This window comes from Erpetoichthys calabaricus, chromosome 3 (assembly GCF_900747795.2).
Source record: "Erpetoichthys calabaricus chromosome 3, fErpCal1.3, whole genome shotgun sequence".
Classification (NCBI taxonomy): Eukaryota; Metazoa; Chordata; class Cladistia; order Polypteriformes; family Polypteridae; genus Erpetoichthys; species Erpetoichthys calabaricus.
In genome coordinates this window covers 256,792,208-256,819,478 of record NC_041396.2, presented here as the reverse complement: position 1 = coordinate 256,819,478, position 27,271 = coordinate 256,792,208, and the positions used below count along the sequence as shown (strand labels likewise).

Genomic DNA, 27,271 nt, shown 5'->3' with positions numbered 1-27,271 from the left:
TTTTGCATCTACCGGGGTAAATATCAACCCACCACCAAATATTGCATCGGATTGGAACAGTCCACCCTGACCCAAATCACCACCGCAAATTTGCCCAAATGTACGTGTTAGATCTGGATGACGCAGTTTATCAACGAATGAACCTTCCTGAAAACAAGCAATGCACAGAGCTGATAATGAGAAATGTGCGGCTTCCCAGAGTCAGTAGGTGGCGCCCAAACAACACAACCTATAAACTAAACTTGCTCTACTCCACTGTGCCAGCAGTCAGTGTGGCATATTTGGATCACATGACAGTAAATCAGTAATAAAAGTAAGTTCAATTATAATTCCTAACAGTAAACAACGTCTACCTAACGACACAGCCACAGAACAACAAAGACGAGACGGCATAGATAAAAACAATAAGGAGTCACGGCTCCAAAACGAAAGAGCTCAACGATTAGTAATACACAAACGAGCCCGTATGGCTACGACCTGTGAACTAAACCTGAGGTACAGCGTGCACGCCAGATTGTACAGTATATATGCACAGATGCCAGAGGCAACAGTCAAGTCATTCACACTACCACTGCTGCCAAATGTGAGACTGCATGGATAAAAACAATACACGAAGGCGCCTACAACACGCTTCTGAAACACGCCTCATGACTAGCAGAATCGTACGTCAACGTAGCCGCCATACTTGGACTTACATGATGTAACAATTAAAATTCCGTTTTTGTTTTAATAAATTGGTTAATGTTAGCACAAATATCTATATTTAATTCAATGAAAACTTTACCAGGATGCTCCCACCCTCCATCACTTTTCATTCCGGACGCAGGACACACCGAGGCGCATGCGCACAGCCCCTCAGCGCCCCAGAGTCAAACCCAGCGGCTTCTCGGAGTCAGTAGGTAGCAACCGAACAACACAACCTGTAAACTAAACTTGCTGTAATCCACTGTGCCAGCAGAGGCAAAGGGATCACGGCTCCACAAAACGAAACCGCTTTAATACAGATATGTTTATTTAATTAAATGAATTTTCCCCGGACGCACCCACCCTCCATGATATTTCATCCCTCCAAATATCAGAGGGAACAGAAAGTGATTGCCATTCTCGGATTTGCGATTCTTTCGAGAATCGCGGGCTTACTGGTACATGTATAATATACATTTACATGCATTATGATCAATAATTAGCATGGTAATTAATCAAGAGCTTTGTCTTTCCTCTGTCCTAAATACCAGAGGCCATCCCATTTCCTCCTCCCCTTGCTGTCAGTCTGGTTTATCTGTGCTAGGGGATATATTTAATAAGTCAAGGTTGGGAGCATTCCTTTCTCTTTGATCTAGGCATCCTATCACTTGCACTTCCTACTTTTTCTATTTGCAACTGAGGTCTGTGCTCAGGACATATAGAGTTCTCCTCTCTTTTCATCCATCCCCTGTACTCATTTGCTTCATCTCTCTCTCTTCCCTCCTCTGCAAAGCTTATCTTAAAACTCTACAAATAACGTCTAATTGTTTAACAGACCTTTCTCTATCCTTTGTATTGTGATGGCAAACCATCTTTCTAAATATCAAAAACTAGCCGACCCGCGCCATAGTATACACGGCATAATTATTTATTGATGGCTGAACACTTCCTGAAAGACACAGTTGTCCAAATGGGGTGTGTTTGAGGATAAGACTGTGAGTGAATGAAAAGATGGAACTCTGGAGAGAGCAACATACAATTGTCCGTGACCGAAAACTGGTTTTGGCAGATACAGGCATATCTTTTTGAAAGTTTGGCCCTGTGCCTTATTAATTGTCATTGCAAAGGCTAATCTAACAGGAAATTGTCTGCGTGTAAAAGGCAAATTTGAATCTGATGGGGTCGGGGAAATCCGGGGAATAAGAACAGTTTGTGAGGTAGCAGCTATGATAGTTTTACACTCTAGTACATTGCGGTGAATGCTGGTAACAGTCAGTCTAGTGCCACTACAGAGACTTCTTGCTGGCATGAGGTTTCTGAGAAGCATATTGACTGAACCTATTTTAATTTTGAGTTCATGTGGAGGCATGCCAGTGAGAGTAAGACTGTTAAGAAATTCTTCGGGGAATGAAAGTTGATCTGTGCGATTGTCTGTGACGATGGAGTCAACGCTGGTAAAAGTTACTTCGTCAGATAAGTTTCAGTACTTGTTCATTAAGGTGTAGCGAGTCTTTGTTGGTGACGCTTAATATATCTCGCGTACTGAGTTGTTCCGGTGTCACAGATGAGAAGTCGATGTCACCATACAGTTGTTGAACGGGATCATAAATAAAAGGAAAACAATGTGAAGGTAATGGCCGCAGGAGGAGGGTTAGAGTTGGCGGGTGGGGCTCTGTCGTGCGTATCCCATGACGCGGGAGGAGGGTTACAGTTGGCAGGCGGGGCTCTGTCGTGCGTACCCCAAGCGCACTGCCTGCTCATGCCTTGAGAGCGAGGGTGGACGCAGGAGGAGGGTTACAGTTGGCAGGCGGGGCTCTGTCGTGCGTACCCCATGGTCAGGCGACTTGGTTGATTATATATATAGATTAGAATTTTTAGAACAATCACCAACATACACAATTTAAATTTGTTCATAGACTGTACCCTACTTCCCAGAGACATTATCTAATGAGACTAGAATTAGATTCCTTATGTCACCTTTGTCACTTAAAGGACTGGCAATTTTCTCCATATGTTCTGGGATTATCCTCCAGCTGTGGCTGTCTGGCGCTATATGGATGAATCCCTCTCTATGATTCTTTCTTCCACCATTCCTTTGTCCCCTCAAGTTCTTCTCCTCTTTCCTCACTTTTCCTTTCTCTCTCCCAGCAGAACCTTTTTAATGACTGCAACCATTGCAACTAAATTGCTTTTAGCGTCTTGCTAGAAATCTTCTGCCCTTGCCTCTCTTGAAATCTGGGAGCCTACTTTTTACAATCTTATTCCTCTTGAACATTCTGCATCCCAGATCAACAATTCTTTTGGTTCTACTATTCACAACCGACTTCATGCTGTTCAATTAGTAAAGAGCTGGTTGCAGGTTGCTCCATGAAGCAGCTTTTCCTGTCCACTTTCCTTGTTTTTAATTCTTTTTCTTGCTTTTCTCCCTTACTTCGACATGTGTTCCTACATAGTATATGTGCTAGTTTACCCGTCAACTCCTTTTTTCCTCTCTTATTGTGTTTAAATAGCCATCTGAGGTGGTATGGGGTGGGTGAGTGTTTTGTTTGTTCTTACATACCCCCAAAAATCCAATATTGTTGGTTTTCTTTTGCTGTATTCCTTTCTTCATTTTATCAATAAAATTTGATCAAAAAAAAAAAAAAAAAAAAAAAAAAAAAAGGAGAAAGAGACCAATATTTACTGACTGGCAGAAACACAGATATCAGTAAGGCAGGCAAGGTACTGAATGTAATACATACAATCTAAACTCATATACAAGTAGAGGAAATACAAAATAAAAAATGTTGGAAAAATCAAGCATGTTATTTCAGCTGTTTTTTTGAGGCGGAGCTTTAATGAAATTGTAAAAATTTAAAGAAGATAAGAAAAAAACTCTTTGCTAATATTACATATTATTGTGACAAAAAAATAGGTTTTAGACTAAAAATGTGGCGCTGACTTTCAGTCTTTTAGAATGTTTTGAGAATATATTGGGTCAAAATAATTGCACTATCAATTTAAGTCCATATCACTCAGTCTAATATGTTATTGCCAACAAATTGCACCTGGAACAAGGACACAGAAAGCCACTTGTGAAAAAAGGCCTGGAACTGGTGTTTGCTGGCGAGCACCTGCTGGCCAAATTGAGGCCTGGTCTGGCTTGGCATGAAAAAGCTGCACAGAGCCACTGTTTGGGTTCAACTCAATCAGGTTACAGTTGTGGCCTGTAGGGGTTGCTGCAGTGCTGACTTCTAAACCCAGGCAACCAAGTAAATTAAAAAAAGGTTTTTATTTAAAAAACAACAAAACAAATGTGTATAAGTTATAGGGATACAAAACAAAAATAATAAAGACGAGAACCTCTCTGGGCCTACCAAAACACAGTATTGTTATTTTCTAGGCTTGAGGGGTGGCTGTTAAACAAACTTTTAGGTCACGTACACCAACTTATTTACTTCCTTTAATATTTTGTACATTATGGTCATATCACCTCCTACTTGTTGCTTGTTTAAGATAAAAACTCCAATGTTTCCTCAACATTCTAGGAAAGAATTTTGTATTTCTTCAGCAGACTCTCTCTAGTGCACGTTATTTGTTATTTGAAACATGAAGACCAACACCACATACATAATTCCATGTGTGGACTGATAGGTGGAATACACTTCTTAAGAATAACCTGTCTCGACTTGTACGCCACACACAGTATGGCTGCTACACAACCTGTTAATGGGTTAGCATAACATTCTCAAACCTGCTTAATCAATTTCTGGGGCACAGAGTGCCACAGCCAATCCCCAAAGCACTGAGCTCATGGCCAGAACTGGGCCTGGACAGGCCTGTAGCGCACTGCAGGGCTAATTCACGAACAGGTATACATTGGGACCAATTTACCTGCCCTGCTTTTTTTGGGGAAATTGGAGTACTTGAAGAAAAACCCATGGAGACAAAGAGAGAACACTCAAATTTCACAACTTATTTGCTTTTTCCAAATTCTTGTGTCTGGTTGTTGAAAATGACAAGTTGCCAAGAACTCTCAAGTTTTTCTCATAAATTGTATATTAAGACTCAAGATGATCATGTAATTGTTTCAATATTTTCACTTCTATTGCATAAAATTTCCCAATTTTCATTACCCTGCACTGGCTGCAATTCTGTTTATTTCTGAATGATTTTACTGTATCTGTGAATCTGTAGTTTCATCTGTTAAATTAACTTAAGCTTGTTTGTTGTATTTTTATTCACATCACTTCCATTAAAAAGAACATTTGCCACAAAAAAGGCACTTTTTAGCTCAACTACTATTACTTCTTTCAGCTGCTCCCATTAGGGGTTGCCATAGCGCATCATCTTCTTCCAAATCTTTCTATCCTCTGCATCTTGTTCTGTTGCACCCATCACCTGCATGTCCTCTCTTACCCCATCTATAAACCTTCTCTTAGGCCCTCCTCTTTTTTTCTTGCCTGGCTGTTCTATCCTTGGCATTCTTTTCCCAATATACTCAGCATCTCTCCTCTGGACGTCCAAACCAACGCAATCTCGCCTCTCTGACTTTGTCTCCCAACCTTCCAACTTGAACTGACCCTCTAATGTACTCATTTCTAATCCTATCCATCCTCATCACACCCAGTGCAAATCTTAGCATCTTTAACTCTGCTACCTCCAGCTCTGTCTCCTGCTTTCTGGTCAGTGCCACTGTCTTCAACCCATATAACATAGCTGGTCTCACTACCATCCTGTAGGCCTTCCCTTTCGCTCTTGCCGATATACTTTTGACCTCAACTACATCAGAAAAAGTTCTTTGCACTGTAAATGGTATTAAACGTAACTCAACCCCATGTCCACTGAGTCCCCATGATTTGTACTTTTTATTATTCGACTCATGGATTACCACATCAAAAACCTTTGAAAGTTAAGGTAAATAATGCAGTATGCATCTTCATAATGAATTACTTTTGCTGCTTTTTTCATAAAACTCCAGCATATTTTTGAAGCATGGGCCCAACAAAGGTTTTACAGATAAAACAACCAAGATGATGACATGTGCAAAAAAAAAAAAAATCAAGTAACATCTGTCCTCTTACATAACACAAAACGGCATGTAGTCTGACTTTTGAGTTGACTGCTTCAGTGTACATAATAAATATGGACACCAAAACAGACTTATCAACTTTATATCAGGTATTACTCAAACTTATGTAAAATTAGAAATCATATCCAAGTCTGAAATATTTAGACATGGTATTAAATCAGGTATTTTTACTTTGCAAAGGAAGTCCCTTCTTTCCATCTTTTCTGAATCATTCCTACCATTTATCTTACCTACCCAAACAACTTACCATGGGTTCATCTTCAGGCATTGCCATGATGACTCGTACTGCTTCTAAAATCTTATATGAACAAGGCAATCCACCTTTTGAAAGAAAAAAAAATATATATGAACAGTTTTAAGTCATAATAGCTTCTGCAAAACTTTCAAGAATACTTTCAGTGTGATTGAACAATCTCACAAAGACAAATAACTTCATGAAATTGTTGAACATGAATATGTAACTTATCGTACATCATATATTTATGAAAACAATGACCCAGAGTACAATTTCTTGTCTGTCATTTACAAAGCAGGTGGCTTGCTTACTTATCTACTGTAGATAAGTAGATAAGTGCACTGCTGGCTGTATTATGCTGCTGCGCCAGCTCCATGTGACCCTTTTAAAGTTTAAATTATTGGTTTATTTTAAACCATTTGCTCCTGAAGCTTAGTAAACACAACTTTTTTTTCTAGGAAAAGTATCCTTATTGTCTTGACAATGAATTCTCCTCATATTTAATAAAAATTAAGTACATTTTAATATTTGAAACAGAATAGTGTTCAACCCAGTCAGTAAAGATGTGATGTCTATGGCAAATTTCAACTTTGCAAACATGACTGGGTAATATCCACAACAGGGATGTCATGATACCACAATTTTTGTATTCAATACCAATAACCAATGAAATTTTATGCCACTCGATACCACAGTAAAAACAAAAATCCCAAACAATGGCTTTTAATTAGAGTATCTCCCAAACTGTGCTGTTTTCTGTAATATAATACAAAGTATACAAATTCTAACAGCAACAACAGCTTTAAAATACTGGTATACCTATCAAGTAGTTACCTATCAATAATAAACAATTATTTCCATTCATTAATCTCAAAATACAATGCAAGGTTTGAATATTAATGTGTGGCAGAGATGGGGGTTCCCACAGTGTAAGGAGGGCATAGCATTTATAAAGAAATAGATCATCATGAACTACCTGATTCATCTTACCAAGTGCATATTCTAAATTTACTCTGATATTTTCTGTCCAGTAACTGAAAAATACAGCTTAAAAGCCATATTAAGTTTAAAAATTCAAACATTGTTATGTATGTAATGGTGAATTAGGGAGTTCCAAGATATTTCCATTTAACCACACAGTATAAAGCTGTTTTTACAACAACATGATTTTAAAGTCTGGTTTGTCAGTGAACCACTTTGTTAAGTTTGTAATATTTGTTATTGTAAGATTTAATATTTCCATCATAAATATTTTTAAACTAGCTAAAGAGTAATATTTAACAGATGTGTAAAAGTAATTCAAATTTCAAAAGTCAGAAACTCATGGTGCTTTAATTTTCCAAATCTGTCCCTCCTTTTCCCCCCTCCATTTGTTACAACTTTAAAGCTCCTTGTGTCAAATCAAACTTGGCAAGTTTACATCAATCCTTTATTTCAGAATTCCTGTTAAAGAGCCTTATTTTTTTCTGCCCTCAAGCTTTCTTGCTGAGTAATAAGACTTTGTCATTGCTTATGCCTATGTGCACATCTATAATTTAAAAATAACTTGGGCTTTCATTATCTGTACTCAATAAATAATAAATTAATAAATTTAACTGTGAGGCAGCATTACATTCTACAACACACCATTCAAATATACGACAGATGACACAAATTCAATGTTTGCAGATTCATAATTAGTAATGAAGTTTGCCATTTTGTTTGTCCTGCTAAATGCGTATTCCAGTGATTACGCATCTCTGTTAACAGAGTACATGTTGTTTTAATATATTGTGTCCTTTGAAGCTCTGAAACATGAAATAACTTTTATTTTGGTATTAACAAACAGAGCATTTCATGTCTTCGGCGATGAAAATGAAATAGCTACTTCTTTGGAGTCTTTCCTCCATGTTTACTTGTTAGTGCAGCCAGTTCTATCACATCCCACAGTCCAACAGGAGTAACTTTGGATGTGTATGAGCCGGTCCTCCCTCCGCAACTTTGAACCAAATGCACCCGTTAGAATATGGAAGGATGGACATATTACAATCAGGGAATGAATGTGAAGCCTTCATTCATTTACTGGGACTGTGTAGGACACCATTTAAAAAGGATTACTCTTATTATCTTTTCATCTCCTCTTACAAATGCATTACAAGTTAAACAATTGCACCTCATTTCATCGGTAAAGATATTTCACTAACAAAGCATAAAACTGTGATAAAACTAGCAATAACATGAGCCTGTGTGTGTTTTGCATTTTTTTTGTCAATGTATATTGTGTCTTCCTGAGTAATTTGTCTGCATGAGTGCAGTACCGTACTATCGATACTGTAAAAAAATAAATAAATAAATAAAAAAAAAAAATGGTACCATTAAATTTTCAGAATTATGGTACCGAATTATTGTTTTTTGTGAAATTCCTACCCAGACAGACATAAAATTCTCACAACTGCATGGATTTGATTATTTTCACAGATACTTAACAGTTTCTTCCAGTTAGATCCAGGAATCGACCTTTAGTGTCTTTTTTTCTAAGAAACCAATGTAAAACTAGTACATATGACTAAAAAGTATGATGAATATCAATGACTGGAACTAAACTGACATACCACAATGAACAAAAATGAATCCACATGTCAATGCAGTACAAATCATAGATAACATTAGCAGAGAATTTGGAGGAGGAGGAGGAGGAGGTTGGGTACTAGATGCACTCATACAGGGTTAGGTCAGCCTCAGAGGCATAGGCTACATCATTTGTTTTTCCAAAGGACTTCTTTCAGCTGATCTTACTGGATAATGTCAGATGTCAACAGTAATGGCTAAGCTAAATGCAATCTTTCAATTGTATAAAGTTGTGTTTTTTTCAGGGAAATGTTTACTATTTGGAAACTGAACACTATTCTTAAAATGAACCCAATTCCAAATGTTCTAGTGCTCATTATACTATTTTAGAGTCATGAAGCGGGTAGGGAGAATTATCACCGATCCCTCACATCCAGGCCACATCCTCTCTGAACTTCTCCCATCTGCCAGGCGTTGTAGACTAAACTACATTAAAACAAGCAGATATACAGTAAGAACAGGCACAAACCCCTATAATATCTTGCAATATTCTTACAAATAGCCAATATATAATTCAGTATTTTGTTTTCAGTATTTGTTGTACTGCCTTTCACTTTGTACAGATTCTTTGTCTTGTGTTAATCTCAGGTGTGCACACAGCAACTGTATGTACTGTATATCTGTCATGTAGCTATACTTAGTCATAAAAAAGTGTCAAATTCCCAGTGCCATAGTGGGCCAATAAATGTGATTCTGATTCAATGACATCCAGTTGTTTAACACTGCTTTCTTTTCATTTTGAATGACCTTACAAGAGCAGGCTTGTAACTATAATACAAAATTACTGCACCGTTTGGTAAAGTCACTAAAGGCATATCTTCAGGTTCTCAAAAGATTTTACTTGCATTGATGGTGCCAAAATGTTTACTGTTTCATAGTTTTTGGTAACATGAAGAAATGCATACGTAATCTTGTTTACAGTCCGAAATTTTGTATTTGTCTTAATGTGGATTGAGACAATATTACTTCACTGAATTACAAGTGAAAGCTCAGGTTGCTAGGTCGGTGGACAGTGTGGTCTAGTGGGCAGACATTCCCTTGGGAATTCCATATGTGGATAGGCAGACAGTGTGGTCTACTGGGTGAGGAACTGAACTTCAAGCTCCTAGGCTTGCTGGTTTAATACGTACCTTTGACTCATTTCACAGTCTAAGGAAGTTACTGATATTGCTGGTGTTCCACAAAGAAAATACTACATACAATAGTTGAATCAGGATAGGTAACTTGTGTTTGGCATGTTCAGTACTGTGAAAAAGGTTTAGGCAAATAAGACAAATACTTTTGTGAACTATCTAGACAGTTATTTCATGTGTCAATAAAAAAGAGCACATTTTGTAGTTCCCAACATTAATATTGCGAAAAGTAAAGCAATAAAATAAGATATTTAAAGAAAGAAACTAACATAGTAACATACAACTTTTCTGTGGTCTTTGTAGGCATACAGCCCAGTACTTGATTAATCATGAATGACACAATGTAAAGGTTGAACCAGTTGACCACTGAGTAGGAGGAATAAAACTGAGCAGGGGACAACTAAAAATGTGAGGTTGCAGTAGATGTGGCTGTTTAACCGGCAAGTCTCATACCATGGCAAAAGTGAGCAAAATAACAAGACAACGTAGCCATCCTGCATGATCAAGATATTTCCCAAGTAGATATTCTTTGGCAGACAAATGTGCCAAGTTCTTTTACAGAAGTACAAACTAACCAGCAAGGCAGAGAACCAGAAAGGTAGTGGTCGGGCACAGAAAATGAGTGTTGATAGCTGCGTCTTTTCTAGGTTCCCAAAGTCAAGAAGTTACTGAGCTGGCAAGACAGTATACTAAATGAGTCATTTTTGTAACAAAAGAAATTTCTCAGTCTAATAAAGTTTGTTTAAAAAGGTTTACAAAAATTACAAAAATAAATCAGAAAAATTCAGAAAAAAGTTACTACACAGAATAAAAAGCAAAAATGAAAAAAGTGTTTCTTCTCTGTTTCATTATAATCTTAGCTTTCTCCTGTTAAATGTCTGTTAATATCTGTATTTAAAGGTTGATAATTTTCTATGGCAAACTTACAATGGCTTCACTTTTGTACCTCAGTACGTTCAATATGTTTGAAACTATTTTGCCTTCCATGTCTTATCAAATGCAAGGCAGATCATAAACTGAACTATTCTGTAGTCAAAATGACAAGAAATAATTAGAATACTCCATTTACAGTTTAGCTTGCAGGGGTTAAAAACTCCCACTGAATATGTACTTACATATAGGTAAACACTTTAACATAATGGCTCTTACAATTGTGGCAAACAAGAAACACATCAAGCTTAAAATCAGAAGATGTGCACTGCCACTATCAGCTCAGAACTGGAAGAAAACAGAGACACTTGTAATCCCTTCTACATTCTGGAGAACATTTATCAGAAGTTGTCTTTATAGAAGAGATGTAATCAAAAGTCATTCCTTTGAGGTGGAAGTAAAGCCAAACAACTCACCTTCGCACGAAAACACAAGGAATAGAGTGCAGAAAAATAGTGGCAGGCACTCTGGAATGACAAGTCAAAAAATTTTATTTTTGGCTCTAACAGAAAGCATTTTGTCCACGAGGGGCTGGCGAATGGTACATGGATGAATGTCTATAGCAACAGCGAGGCTTGTTTGTACATATTTGCATTTTACCTTAGAACTCATCAAAGCACTATAAAAAAGATGAAATGAACCTCATCATTGAAACTTGTATTTCTTGTGTAAATATTATCACAATTAACTCCACATTCTCCTGTTGGAATCTCAAGGACCAAGAGGGCTTTAAGAACTCCAAATGCCTCAAAGCCAGTTCTACTCTTAAGGAAGGAACAAAGAAAAATGCCCCATGGGGAATGCTAATAAAAGCCACTGGAAGTCCCAGTAGATTATCTTTACCCAAGAAGGCCTACAGGATTTGCAACAAAAGAAGTTCAAGTTAAAGAACGTGTTTATTATCATGTGACCATATATAAGCTATAGATACACCAAATAGATAACTAATTATATGCTTCTTGCAAAACAGCAACAGTAGTAGAGCAAGGGCAAAAAAATAAAACGATAAATCCAACTGACAATAATAACATCAGATGATACATACACAACAGCAAACATCAAAATAATATTCGACAAGTGCAGTCAAGCCTAAATAAACACCCCATGGTTGAGTGGGAGAAAATGAGTATTAAAAGAAAAGAAAAAAGCAGTACAATTATTAGGGGTGAAATGACACTGGCACGTGTGTTCATACAGCTTGACAGAGGGTCTTCAAGAAGATACACACTTTCAACTGAGCATTTTTCCCTTAATTTTATCCACAAGTTATTGGTGACAACAAAGGTTAATAGTTGGTATAGAGATACTGTCACTTGAGGACTACATAATTGAAACATCCATCCATCCATTTTCCAACCCGCTGAATCCGAACACAGGGTCACGGGGGTCTGCTGGAGCCAATCCCAGCCAACACAGGGCACAAGGCAGGAAACAATCCTGGGCAGGGTGCCAACCCACCGCAGGACACACACAAACACACCCACACACCAAGCACACACTAGGGCCAATTTAGAATCGCCAATCCACCTCACCTGCATGTCTTTGGACTGTGGGAGGAAACCGGAGCGCCTGGAGGAAACCCACGCAGACACGGGGAGAACATGCAAACTCCACGCAGGGAGGACCCGGGAATCGAACCCAGGTCCCCAGATCTCCCAACTGCGAGGCAGCAGCGCTACCCACTGCGCCACCGTGCCGCCCTAATTGAAACATGCAGCACCAAAAAATTAAATGCATGCACAAAATATGATATGTGACAACTTTAACATAGTACACAAAATGGGGGAATGATAACATTAAGGCATGACACATGTATGCAAATAGTATATTAGCAGGTGACCTGAATGAGATATGGAAAGGTGACAGTATATCAGTGTATGTAAAGGCTAATTACAAAGGCAGAACACTCAAAGAGCTGTCAATCACTCTACAATGTTTTGGCACACAGGATGGGAAGTTTAAAATGAGACTTCTGGGGTATATAACAATGACCTAATCAATTGAATCACTTTGTTGCAAAATAAGGACATGCAGGCAAAAGCCCAAAAAGCCAACTTAATTATAGGACTTCTCGATGGCTTGACTGCTTCTTGCTCTCCCTGTGTAGGAATAATCAGGTTCCCATCCTGCTCTGGACAGACAGCAATTCTCAACTAGGGTGTCTGATGTATAAACCAATTTCCAATATAAACCCACACACTGTTCTTTGGATACTAGTTTAACTTCCCTGTGTGGAGTTTGCATTTGACCGTGGTGTTCTTATTGTGTTGTGATGTTGATCTATCCAGGACTAGTTTAAGGCTTGCTTTAGTACGTCCCCACTGTCAGAATACAGATGGTTAAATGGGAGACACATACATTGTGAATATGGGGTTCTAGGAATCCAAAAGGGTTCATTAAAAGGCTTTACTGGCCAGACCAGACCTCCCTGACCTGCCTGGAATGGCATCAGGCCAATGGGGCTTAATTCTAGCTCCAACTGACATACCTCAGGCCAAGCAAACCCAAAAGGAATTGGAGCCTTCAAAAGAAATCAACAGTCCTAAAAATATATCAAAAAATCCCACATCATTTATTAACAGAAAAATAGAAAAATGAGGAGCAAAAGAGGAAAACAGGAACTGCATAAAAGGCCATTCTAAATAAACAAAGTCTGAATATGTAATCCAAAAACAGAATCCTTAGACAAAGCAAGAGAATAATAAACCATTAACTCCAATAATAAATAACAATACTCACGATCCCACAGAACAAAATGTTTGGCTACTGATTCTTGTCACTGGCTTGAATATAAAGCCAGAAGGAGGACCCAGCAGCTATGACATCAGGGTGGTTCCACCTCTTAGAGAACCACCCACAAAACGCAAGGAATACATGCAAATTTAAAGTGAAAGTACATACAGTGCATCCGGAAAGTATTCACAGCGCATCACTTTTTCCACATTTTGTTATGTTACAGCCTTATTCCAAAATGGATTAAATTCACTTTTTTCCTCAGAATTCTACACACAACACCCCATAATGACAACGTGAAAAAAGTTTACTTCATGTTTTTGCAAATTTCTTAAAAATAAAAAAATTGAGAAAGCACATGTACATAAGTATTCACAGCCTTTGCCATGAAGCTCAAAATTGAGCTCCGGTGCATTCTGTTTCCCCTGATCATCCTTGAGATGTTTCTGCAGCTTAATTGGAGTCCACCTGTGGTAAATTCAGTTGATTGGACATGATTTGGAAAGGCACACACCTGTCTATACAAGGTCCCACAGCTGACAGTTCATGTCGGAGCACAAACCAAGCATGAAGTCAAAGGAATTGTCTGTAGACCTCCAAGACAGGATTGTCGACCAACTCTCTTTCTCAGGGGTGGGGGGTTGATTTGTTTCGAACCTATTTTTGTAAAACTTGATTTATTTGTATGGAATGTTATTTGGTTTTAATAAAATCAATAAAATATAAAAAAGTGTCCTTAAGTGTATGGTGTGAGTGTGTGTGTGTAGCTGTGCAACATTACAACTTAGATATTACTAACTGGCAGCAGGCCTATAAAATGTTTAAATGTACAAAGTAGTGCTGGGCGGTATGACCAAAATTCTGTATCACGGTATTTTTCAAAATTATACAAGTTTCATAGTATTCAATGTTATTTTATTCCCATGCACGAGTAGCTGTTAACCACATTTTTCACTGCAATTACTGCAGTAGACTGGCTAAGAATAACCTATTCCACTGTCATGAGCATTGTACATTGCACAAAAAGACATTTTAATGTGCACGTAAGTATTAATACTTTATGGGGCCATGCAAACCTGTGATAGTTTTCAAGGGGGTGGCACTAATGAAGAGAAGGAATCACATTGCATGACAAAAAAAATATAGAACCTTTTTATTGAACAAATTTTACAAACAACTTAAACTAAAATTTTGACAACATATTTTCAACCACCCAAAGAGGCATTTAGACTTGGTAAAATATCCAGAGGTGCTTGTCAAAAGTTGTATTGCACTGAACATGTCTTAGAAAAGGAATAAATAGTAAATATTTTTTGTAAACCAACTACACTTTTATGCTAATGTTAACACTCTCTGTCCACTAACCCGTTAGCTATATGGATTGTAATTATGTTGGTCATCTCGATCCACCGCTTGCTTTTTTTTTTATAATAGGCAGTACCTCTAACAAACGCGTCTACAAGCGACGTCTGACTCGAGTGTCCTTTAACTTTTTCAGTTTTACCACAGGACGTGGAGGGTGCCAATCTTAGTTCCATACATTCATGGTACTCCAAAGCATGTTTGCGACTAAGGTGATGCAGCAAATTGCTTGTGTTGCTGCCTTTGGCGACAACTTCAGCTTGACAGCATTTGCAGTAAATAGTTGTTTGGTCCACATCTGACCTTTTAAAACCAAAGTATCTCTAGACAACAGACACGGCTCCTTTTTTTGGCAAAAGTTCTTCTATGTCATCATGTTCAACTTTATCGTCTGCTACAGCTTCAGTTTCGGAATGTTCTCTGTCCATTTTCAACATTCAATACCTCCACTAACGCATGTACTCCATTGCATGTATGTTTAGCGGTGTAGCAGTGAAAAAGGTCTCCCCTTAAACAGTTTCCCGCTGTGGCATATTCCGAATGTTGTTTAGGCTATTTAAATCAGTGTTGCGGTATAAGAAAAATCTGCATCATAACAAAAATAAAAAACGGTTTTTGGGATGAACCGGTATACCTCCCAGCACTAGTACAAAGCAACATGGTGCAAGTTCTTGTCATCAAGCAGCATATTCAAACTGACTCGTCTCATCCAATATTTTATTCACTTTACAGAAATTCCAGTGATATGACTTCTCTGACACCTCCATCACAAGTTTCCATATCGCTACCTTCACTTGATGTATACATACCACTATAGATAGATAGATAGATAGATAGATAGATAGATAGATAGATAGATAGATACTTTATTAATCCCAAGGGGAAATTCACATGTATTTATATGCACTACACATGTAATGCACCTGGAACTAAGCATGTTCAGGCCCACCTAGTATTTGGATGGGAGACCACCTAGAAAAAGCTTGGGTTGCTGCTGGAAGAGGTGCTGGCAAGGCCAACAGAGGGCACTTACCCTGTGCCCGGTGTGTGGATCCCAATGCAGTGACGGGATACCGTGCTGTAAAAAATTGCTGCTGTCCATCAGATGAAACAGAATACTAAGATCCTGAATTTCTGTGGTCAAAAGAGATCCCTGGACATCTTTTGAAAAATGTAGGGTGGTTCCCAGTGTCTTGGTTAATTTACCCATTATGGCTTGGTCATTCTGGCACCCTAATCATCCCCTGCTCATTATTGGCAAACGGTGTCTCTCACCACTTCACCACATACTGGTGCAAGAATGGCTGTCATCGTCATCATCCAGGTGGAGGCTACATAAAGGTGGTCTCTGAAGTGGCTACCCATTGTCTATGTTCAGTTCTTTGAGTATTTAAGAAAAGTAATTTATATGTGTGTGTATATATTGTAAGTGTAATTCATAATCATTATTATTACAATTACAGCACAGATATTACTGGCAGAATAGGACTGTTCTTTCTTGAATTGCACTAAAATGATCAAAGTCTCGTCCCAAACCAAAGCGGATATCTCCCCAAAGAATAACTAGCGTCAGAAGATGGAGGAATGAAATCAGCAAGATTTAGACGTCAACATTAGACAAATGAAAGTGAAAGCATAATCAAAGGCCCCATAAAATACTGCCTGTCCGTGCCATAAAAGCCCCTACAGCGCAGCTGTCTTTCTACCTCAACTCTATCGAGTTGATACCTATTTAAATTACTAAGGTGATAAATTAATTATTTGAAATAGCGGAATAAACACTTCAAGACAAAGCACACTTTACAACGATAGTCCCAGTACATGGTAATTCGACGTGTGTGTCTAATCAAATTTGCAGAATTTTACTAAGACCACGTAAGTATAGGTCCAAGTTTGCGACATACGTTCAGTTTCATCCCACTCTGACCATTTTAAAGACCCTCCCGCTTTTACGAATACCTTTGTCGGACTCTTTGTATTGACTCCGAACCCACAAGAGGAAACAACTCGACAACAGCAAACCATACAGACTATCTCGCCAGATCTGTTCGGTTACACTTGCACGTAAATTTAGTAGAAACGTGTGACAGGTTTCGGACCTTACACGTCCGGTCTGTTTTGGTTGTTTATTGCTCACCTTCTGTCGCCGCTGTTGTTTATTAACTGGCGTGCAACCTCTGCTCTGTTTCGATCTGCCAAACCTTAAGAAACGAAACTGAAACGCAACTGTATTATATGCAGGTCAGAGCCGGAACACTTGAGCCGCACGTAGGTGGAGTAAACTTGCCTCTGCAATTATCAACTGGGCGGAGTGCTGGAGGTCTGCTGTTAGACTCTATTGGTGCTCATTGGAGTCAGCTCCACCTACCCGCAGAACCTTCTGGCTTCAAAGATACATCCTTAGAGTTGGAGGCACGAAGAAATAAAGAAGTCGTCCGAGTTATTGAAGGACAGTGAGCCCGCCGCCGCTCACTTTATCAGTTGTCCCGAATAAGCGACGCAGGAGAGAGACATACATGGCTAAGGTCGAGATGAAACATTTTTTCAAAATTTTTCTCGCTCTTGCTTAATATGATTTAGTTTCGCTACAGGAACCAACGCTGAAGATCACGCCAGATCACCCACATTAAATACCTGTTCGAAATTAACCGTTTATTGTGCACTTTTTTATATAACAAAACATCCATCAATCCATTTTCCAACCCGCTGAATCCGAACACGTCACGGGGGTCTGCTGGAGCCAATCCCAGCCAACACATGGCACAAGGCAGGAACCAATCCCGGGCAGGGTGCCAACCCACCGCAGGACACACACAAACACACCCACACACCAAGCACACACTAGGGCCAATTTAGAATCGCCAATCCACCTAACCTGCATGTCTTTGGAAACCGGAGTGCCCGGGGGAAACCCACGCAGACACGGGAAGAACATGCAAACTCCACGCAGGGAGGACCCGGGAAGCGAACCCGGGTCCCCAGGACTCCCAACTGCGAGGCAGCAGCGCTACCCACTGAGCTATCCAATCTGTTTGCGCTCAGGTAGGCTGGAGCACGTTTTAGCCAACAAATCTTTATTCTTTGGTATATGTCCTACACTTAGAAATCACTAACAATCGATTCTGATTTAGAAGGTTGCTTCAGTAGTTTATTTTGTTTCAGCAAATACCGTATGTATCAACTATTCAGAAATTTAAAAAGCCTGTCTTGGCATTAGCAGCTGAGTCTATCAGTAACAATGAGTTTTGTCTTTTAACAGTACCTCTACACAGTGGTGTCACAAAGGGTGGAGAGGAGCGACCCAGGAGACACCATCCAAGGGGGTGACCGTTTATAAGATTTTCGTGCAGTGTTTTTGGCTGAAATCAAAAGGGGGACTGGGACAGGGTAACCCCCCCCCCCCCATTAAACAATTCAATGCTTTTTGGCTGAAATCAAAAAGGGGGACAGGGACAGGGAAACCTCCCCATTAAACAATTGAGTTTCCGTGAGCTGAAATCACCAAAGGGAACCAAATCCACCCCCAAGCACTTGATGAAATGATCAAATATCTGTTGGCTGAAATCACCAAGGGGGATCAGCCAGACCAAAAGGCAAGCTGAAATCACCAAGAGGGAACCCACCCCATTTGATTAAACAATTGAGTGTTTGAGAGTCCACCCACCATAAAATGAGGGAATTAGTGTGCTGCATTGTTTAAAGTCTAATAAGGAGCTCTGTTCATGAAGACACCCAGGGTTCTCCTGGGTCTTAATCTGGCCCTGGTTAGTACACTTGGTGAAACCAACCCTGGTGACACCACTGCCTCTAGAGAATGGGAAACCCACCAGAAAAACATACATACTCCAGGCAGGAACACCCAGGATGTGACCCCCATACTGTGAGGCAGCAGTGCCTCCAACGTGCCCCCACATGTTTAATTATTTAAATAACTAGCTGAAATACCCAGCGTTGCCTGAGAGGAGAAGAAAGTCAGTCAGTATCCGACCCGCTATATCCTAACACAGGGTCATGGGGGTCTGCTGGAGCCAATCCCAGCCAACACAGGGCGCAAGGCAGGAAGAAATCCCAGGCAGGGCGCCAGCCCACCGCAGGGCACACACACACACACACACACACACTAGGAACAATTTAGGATCGCCAATGCATCTAACCTGCATGTCTTTGGACTATGGGAGGAAACCCATGCAGCCACTGGGGAGAACATGCAAACTCCACGCAGGGAGGACCCGGGAAGCGAACCCAGGTCTGTTTTTTTTTAAATTGTTTGCAAAAAACATAATAAAAAAAAAACTATAAAAATAAATTAACAAACAATAAAGACTCACTAATGTCCTTGTCTTGTGGTCTTGTATGTATTTTAATTTTATTAATTTTATTGTAATCATTTCATACAAATAGATCAATTTTTACAAAAGATAGGATTGAAAACAAGTCGCCCCCCCACCCCTGAGAGAGACAGCATGGCCAACAGAGTAAAACTTAAGGCTTGTAGACATACCTAAATTGATGAGTTTAATAGGGCAATAGAGATAAATGGAGAAGAAAAAGAAATGTGGAGATAATTGCTGCCTCGGTACATTACGAGCTTATTCTAAGATATTATTGATTAGATCCTGCCAGGTTTTGAAAAAATTCTGTACAGATCCTCTAACTGAATATTTGAATTTTTCCAATTTCAAATAGTATAAAACATTGGTTTCCCACTGGCTTAAAAGAGGAGAGTTAGGATTCTTCCAGTTTAGCAAAATAAGTCTGCGTGCCAAAAGTGTAGTGAATGCAATCACAGTTTGTTTGTCCTTCTCCACTTTAAATCCATCTGGAAGGACACCAAACACAGCTGTTAGTGGGTTAGGAGGGATTGTGACACCAAGGCTGTCTGAGAGGTACTTAAAAATTTTGGTTCAAAATGTTAATTTGGTGCAGACCCAGAACATGTGGCCCAGTGAGGCTGGGACTTGATTGCAGCGTTCGTAGGTTGGATCTTGCCCTGGAAACATTTTGGACAGTTTTAAGCGAGATAGATGTGCTCAATATATAATTTTGAGTTAAATAATTGTATGCTTTGCACATATGGAGCTCGAGTGAAGTCTCTGCATTGCTATTTTCCACTCCTTTTCTGATATATTAAGAGATCTTTTTCCCATTGTCCTCTTGGATCTTTAAAAGGGAGGGACTGCGAGATAATTTTATATATTGCAGACATGGTGTCTAAGTCCTTGAAATTGAGCAATATTTTTTCCGGCATGGAGGAGGGTGCAAGATGAGGAAAAACGGGCAGGTTCTGTTTAACAAAGTTCCTAATTTGAAGATAGTGAAAGAAATGTGTGGCTGGAAAGTTAAATTTGGAATGTAATTGTTCATAGGATGCAAAGATGTTGTCTATATAAAGGTCTCTAAGCAATTTAATCCCAAATCTTTTCCAGATATTAAAAACTGCATGTTTGTGAGGGTTGAAAGAGGCGGTTCTCTTGCAGAGGTGCCACAGATAAAAGCTTCTCCATCTTAAAATGCTTTCTACATTGGTTCCATATTCTGAGTGAGTGAAGCACAATTGGGTTATTAGTATATTGCCGATAACTTGCATTTATTGGGGCACAAAGCAGGGAATATAAAGAAGTACTGCAGGATTTTACTTCCATTGCGGACCAAGCCTGTGTATGTTCATCTATTTGTATCCAGGTTTTTATAGCTTGTATGTTTGCTGCCCAGAAATAAAACTGAAAATTGGGTAGAGCCATACCATCTTCTGCCTTAGGTCTTTGTAGGGTTGGTCTTTGGATACGTGGGTGTTTTGAGTTCCAAATAAATGAGGTTATTGTTGAATCTAATTGCTTAAAAAATGATTTATTAATGTATATTGGAATGTTTTGAAATAAAAAAGTAGCTTAGGAAGAATATTCATCTTAACAACGTTAATTCTTCCAGCTAGAGTGAGATGAAGGGTTGACCATCTATGCAAGTCTTGCTTAATTTTTTCCATACAGACGGCGAAATTTTGTTGATAAAGAGCTTTATGTTTACCCCTAGGTATTTAAACTGATCTGCGATGATAAAAGGGAAGGTGTCCAATCCAATATTGTATACTTGAGAATTCACTGGAAAGAGCAAACTTTTATTCAAATTAATTCTGAGACCAGAGATCTTTTGAAATTCTGTAAGTGTTGTTAAGACTGCGGGCACAGAATTTTGTGGGTCTGATATACTGTATACAGTACCATATCATCTGCATATACAGAAATTTTCTGTTCCAGTCCTCTGAAAATCCCCTTTATCTGATAAGAATTTCAACAGTGGACTGCCAGTGGTTCAATGGCGACTGCAAATAGCAGTGGTGACAAGGGGCAACCTTGTCTGGTACCACGTTCTAGTTTAAAGTAGTCTGAACAAATGTTGTTAATACAAACTGAAGCTTCTGGATTGGTATATAGTAGTTTGATCCATACACAAATGTTTGGGCCAAACCCAAATTTCTCTAATGTAGTGAAAAGGTATTTCCATTCAATCATGTCAAATGCTTTTTCTGCATCCAATGATAATAATATTTCTGGGGTGTTTGACTTTGTTGGTGAGTATATTACATTAAACAGGCGTCAAAGATTGGAAGATAAGTGTCGACCCTTGATAAATCCAGTTTGATCTTGTGATATTACCGAAGGCAGCACTTTCTCCATCCTTCTAGCTATGATTTTTGAGAGTATCTTAACATACTCTTGTGAAACTTTTCAAACCATCCTCTACTGGCTTTAAATTCCTCACCTTCGCCACTCGAAGAAGGATTTTTTTTTAGCAAATCGTCATAAATCTTCCTGGCTTTGTCACATATGATCGCCTCGCTTACGCTATCCCCTGCAAGTTGCTTCTCGTTCTACCACACTAGCAGCAGTTTTTCCACCTCTTCCAGCTCTTGAGGCCTCTGCTTGGTTAACATTGTAACTCCTTTTGCAACATCAGCTGCTTTGTTACTCGCAAACAAAAGAAAATGGGAAACGAAGAATGGGAAATCATTGGAGCGTACGAACGCATGTAGGGAAACTGGCCGCCAGTGTTTTTGTTCGCCACCAGAGCATGTGGTCGTGAACAGATGCAAAATTTTGGCAAACTTTTTGATCGTAACCCGATTTGTACGTGTACGGAAGCATAATGATGGAGATACCAGGGGCCTCATGTATAAACGGTGCGTACGCACAGAAATGTTGCGTACGAACGTTTCCACGCTCAAATCGCGATGTATAAAACCAAAACTTTGTGTAAAGCCACGCACATTTCCACGGTACCTCATACCCTGGCGTACACAATTTCTCCGCTCGGTTTTGCAGACTGGCGGCACCCAGCGTCAAAGCAGTGCTACTGTTCCTGTGTGGTTACCCTTTCTTTCTTAGACCCACATTCCTGACGCGGCTTTATAAATACACTGAAATTAACTGCATATTGTTTATTAGTGTAATGCACCTGATTGTAATTAACCTGTAGCAATATAATGGTCCAGGGAATAGCCATAGTATTCCAAATACCATAACTGCTTTAGCGTTGTTGCGCTCACTGCATCTTGTTTTTCTTTCAGCTGCTCCCATTAAGTGTTGCCACAGCGGATCATCTTTTTCCATATTACTCTCACTGCACCACTCGGAGTATTTATATCACTGTATTTGAGTGGGGAATCAAAGCAGCAGCTGATCGGAAAGAAAATTATCAGTATACAGTTTCAAGCACACACTACCTCAGCCACGGCAAAACGCGTCAAAGCATTCCTTTTACAGACCTCGCGTTTCAGAAACAGTTTCATCCCAAGAACTATAAACGCACTCAATCAGTCCATCAAGTGCTCCTTGTAGAACTGTTTGTACTTATAAGTACGATTACCCCACTGTAAACTTGCACTACAGTTATAATATTGCACAACCTGCGCCAATTTATAAAGCGCGTATGATGATATCATTTTTAAGATGAAATGCAGCAAAATATGTTGCTTATAGTATACAGATAAAACTTTAACTTCATTTAAATAATCTGTATTTTTAAAATCTCCTGTGAAACAAATTTTATCACTACTTACAAATGTAATGAGAAGTCAAGCAAAATGACACCTTTTATTGGATAAGATTACAATATGCAAAGTTTTGAGGCAGCTCAGCTCCCTTCTTCAGACAAGATGGGAAATGTTTTCTTTTGATTGGATAAACATACTGCTCAATGATTATATTTTGAGATTTTTTAAAAAGAAAAGGAAACTGAGTGTGTACACTGCTTGGTTTTTATATTTTTGCTTTTTTCCATTCACTAATCTGATAAGATAAAATGTTGTGTATTTTACTCCAATTTGTTTATAAAATGTCTCTGGATTTCAGTCAGTGAGGGCAAAAATTTCCTCTGAGAAAAAAAAAAAAAATTCTACCCTGAGCTAAGGTGGTGCGATTTTCGAGATGTGGTCATTTATGGCACACATATCTCATTGAACTTGAACCAGAATGCTCTAACTCAGGCTCATCTAACCACATATTCTTTTCCATCATCACAGCTGGGTCACTCTTGGGTGCTTTCATGTGGTTCTTTTTCAGTAATGGCTTATTTTGTGTCACTCTCCCATACACGTCAGTGCTCTGCAGGGCCCTTGATATGGGTAAATGGACTGGAGGAGAGGTGCACCAGGTACTGAACTCCATAAAATCTTCAAATTGATTGTTGGCTACTCTCTGGGTTCTCACACAAGTCTCTTCATTGTCTGCTCAAAAGTGTTTTGAGGTAGAGCCTTTTCTAGGCAGCATCTGAGTGGTTTGACGTGGTTTCCATGTGCTGATAATTAAAACAACAATACCCACTGGGATAGTCAAATATTTGTTTGCCAAATTGTTTTATTTTTACTTTTGCATGATGTTATCTTTAACTTTGTTGGAATGCACTTCAGATCTTCAGTCTCTGATGTGCTAATTGATAGCATACTCAACATAGTGAACTTATCATTAGATATGGAGGTCTTTTCTGTCTGTCTAAAGACTGCAGTTTTTAAACCCCTGCTCAAGAAAAATAATCTCGACTCCTCTGTTTTTGATAACTTTAGACCAATTTCTTAATTTAATTTAATTTCTAGACTCCCTTTCTTAAGTAAAGTTCTAGAAAAGGCAGTTATTAAGCAGCTTAATGATTAGTTGATTCAACATTCTATCCTTGACCAGTAAACCTGCGATTCTCTACAGAATCGCAAATCCGAGAATGGCAATTACTTTCTGCTGTCTCCAATATTTGTAGGGATGTAAGATCATGGAGGGTGGGAGCATCCTGGGAAAGTGTTCATTTAATGAAAGAAATATATTTGTAGTACAGCGATTTCATTTTGGAGCCATGACTCGTCTGGTTCTGGTGTTTAAGAAGCGCGTTGTAGGCGCCTTTGGGTATTGTTATTATCCTTGCAGTCTCGTGTATGTTTTCCTATGGGTGTGTTGTTAGCTAGACGTTGTTTGCTGTTAGGAATTATAATTGGACCACTGACCGCAGGCACTGTGGAGTAGCTGACTGCTGGCACTGTCAGTAGTCACCACCACTTCAAGTTTAGATACATACACATATATAGATAGACGCCGCATCCACTGTGTTACCCAGTAGACACGATACGTCAGCCCGCCTATAAGATACCTGAGCTGTTTCGTTTTGGAGCCATGCCTCCTTTGCTTCTGGTGTTTGGAGCCGTGACTCCTGTGGTTCTGGTGTTTTTGAAGTGCTTTGTAGGAGCCTTCGTACATTAATCCATGTGGGCTCGTTATTGTATTTCCGTTAGTTGAGCTGTCTGTTTTTGAAGCCGTGACTCCTATGCTTGTGCTGTTTCAGAAGCGCGTTGTAGGCGCCTTCGTGTACCTATAGCCTGTCTCGATGCGTGCGTTGTAGGAGCTTTCGTTCATTTATCCATGTGGGCTCCTTTTTTTATTTCCGTTAGATACATACACATATATAGATAGACGCCGCATTCACTGTGTTTCCCAGTAGACATGATACGTGAGCCCGCCTATACGATACCTGAGGTGTTTCGTTTTGGAGCCGTGCCTCCTTTGCTTCTGGTGTTTGGAGCCGTGACTCCTTTGCTTCTGTTTGTGAAGCGCTTGCGTTCATTGTTGTAGGCGCCTGCGTTCATTGTTATTATCCATGCGGGCTCGTTTTTGTATTTTCGTTAGTTGAGCTGTTTCTTTTTGGAGCCATGACTCCGTTAGCTATACGTCGTTCACTGTTAGGAATTATAATTGCACTTACGTTTAATACGGAGCGTTCGTCTATTGTTTTTATCCATCTGGTCTCGTGTCTGTGTGTTCTGTAGCTGTACTGTTAATAATGAATTACTGTAATGTGATTTACATATGCTGTGTAGTGTGGACCTTTGGGGATTCCGTAGTAACTCGGGTTTGACTCTGGGGCGGGGTGCTGAATCCATCTGGTCTCGTTTTTGTTATTTCTGTGGCTGTGTCGTTAGCTATGGGCTCGTTTTTGTTCGTTTATTGTTTTTATCCATCTGGTCTCGTTTCTGTGTTTTCTGTGGCTGTGTCGTTTGTTTTCTGTGACTGTTTCGTTAGCTATGGGCGGGCTCGTTGCAGTGCGGCAGTGCGCGTCGATGTGTCCTGCGTCCGTGACAGCCGGTTTACAACCTTCTCGTTTCTGTGTTTTCTGTGGCTGTGTCGTTAGCTATGGGCAGGCTCATTGCAGTGCGGCAGTGCGCGTGCGCTTCAATGTGCCCTGCGTCCGTGACATTTTCTGTATTTTTTGTGGCTGTGTCGTTAGCTATGGGCGGGCTCATTGCAGTGCGCGTGCGCTTCGATGTGCCCTGCGTCCTGCATCCGTGACATCCGGTTTACAACCTTCGGTTAGTAATATGGATAAGTTTAAGTCAGATTTTAGAACAAACCATAGTATAGAAATGGAGCTGGTTAAAGTAGTAAATGACTTGCCGGTTAATGCGGACTGAGGCCATATATCTGTTCTTGTTCCCTTAGATTTGAGTGCAGCATTTGGCACCATAGACCACAGCATTCTTATAAATCACCTCAGAGAAAAATTTAGAGGTAATTATTGACTCTTACTTAAACTTTAAATCACATATTAACCAGATCACATTTTTTCACTTAAGGAATATAGCAAAAGTCCATTTATAACTTTACAAGATATTTCAGTTGTATTCCTTATAGACTATATGGGTACAGAATTATCATATTCTTCATGATTCTGAAATCTGTACTAATCTCTACTATTCTCTGCTGTATTTTCCAGTTCTTCTGTGGTGCTGATCAGCAGTAACAGCGTCATGCAGCCCCCTGAGATGCTGGATTGAAGGTGGGTGTACCAGATGTCCACAAGACCAACATCATCAAATACTATCATGTGAAGCCTGAAAGCAAAGAGAACTGATTTACAACCATTTATGTTAGGTAGAATGCCCAGTGGGAATATGGGTGGTCTTTTTGGCCTTGGGACCCTTGCAGATTAAATTTTTTTTCTTCAGCCTAACTGGATTTTTTTTCTGTTCTCCCAGCCATCTCTCCTTACTTTTTGTCTTTGTTACTTATTTTTATCGTTATAACTTAATGTTATTTTATATTATTGCCTAATCTTAATAGTTTTTCATTTCATATAATTCTTTTTTGTTGTTTTGTAAAGCACTTTGTGCTACACTGCCTGTGTGAAAATGTGCTTATAAATAAATGTTGTTGTTCAGCTCTCCTTCATATTCACAATGATTCCTTAACTCTGGGATTTTTATTCAGAAAGTGTGTCAGTCATTTTAATGATTTACTTGTGGAGGTTAACTGTAAGGAAAACTAGTGCCACGTCTATGGTAATAAAAATAAAATGAATCATGGGTAATTCCTTTATTGACGGTGTGGGGCAGATCTAGGCACAGCCATGCTGGCAAAGGGATTTCACTCCGCACAAAACAGGAGTCAAGCTGCAAGAGGCACCGATGCCACTCCTATAATAGGCCCTTTGAGGACAACATTAAGTCTGGGACTTCAGAGACACAACAAGCCAGTAGGGGGCTGTCTAGCCTGGCATGCCTGGACCAGCAGGTAGTCGCAAGATGACCTGAAGGGACTCTGGAAGTGTTCATGGGAAGGGGCCTTAAAAGGATTTTCTGGTAATTGGGCCATCAAACTTGGTGTCAGGGGGAGTCCTGGACAAGGGTTCAACTGGTGGGAGGATGCGACAACAGAGTTAATGAAGAAAATGTGTGGAAACTGAGAAAGGAGTGTGCTGGAGTATTTTTGTGATTATTAAGTGCATTAGGCACCCCCCAATGATACGCATGGGGGAACCACATCTGTTAGTAAAGGCCTGGATGGCCAGCAGGTTTATTAGCTTTCCTCTTTTATTGTTACTTTGAATTCTTGAATTATTCCATTTTGTATTTATCACTTATTTCATAATTCAACATCATTTTTAGGCATTTTGTCTCCTTGGACGTATTGGGGTTCATGGTTCTACAGGGCACAATTAAGAATGTTAACCATGGCATTAACATGTAATTTACACGTCAGTGGT

The 27,271-nt window shown here is 39.4% G+C and overlaps 1 protein-coding gene across 1 annotated transcript in view; it reads right to left on the bottom strand.

Moving 5' to 3' along the window:
* LOC114648832 (E3 ubiquitin-protein ligase DTX3L-like) overlaps positions 1–17,054 on the bottom strand; it is a 48,495-nt gene extending 31,441 nt beyond the window's left edge. The window contains exons 1-2 of the mRNA XM_051924386.1: positions 16,893–17,054; positions 6,003–6,076 (exon numbers count right to left, since the gene is read on the bottom strand). Of these exons, the coding sequence (XP_051780346.1) occupies positions 6,003–6,029 (27 nt within the window). The 5' untranslated portion in view covers positions 6,030–6,076; positions 16,893–17,054. The remainder of the gene's footprint in view (positions 1–6,002; positions 6,077–16,892) is intronic.
* Positions 17,055–27,271: the final 10,217 nt, after the last annotated feature.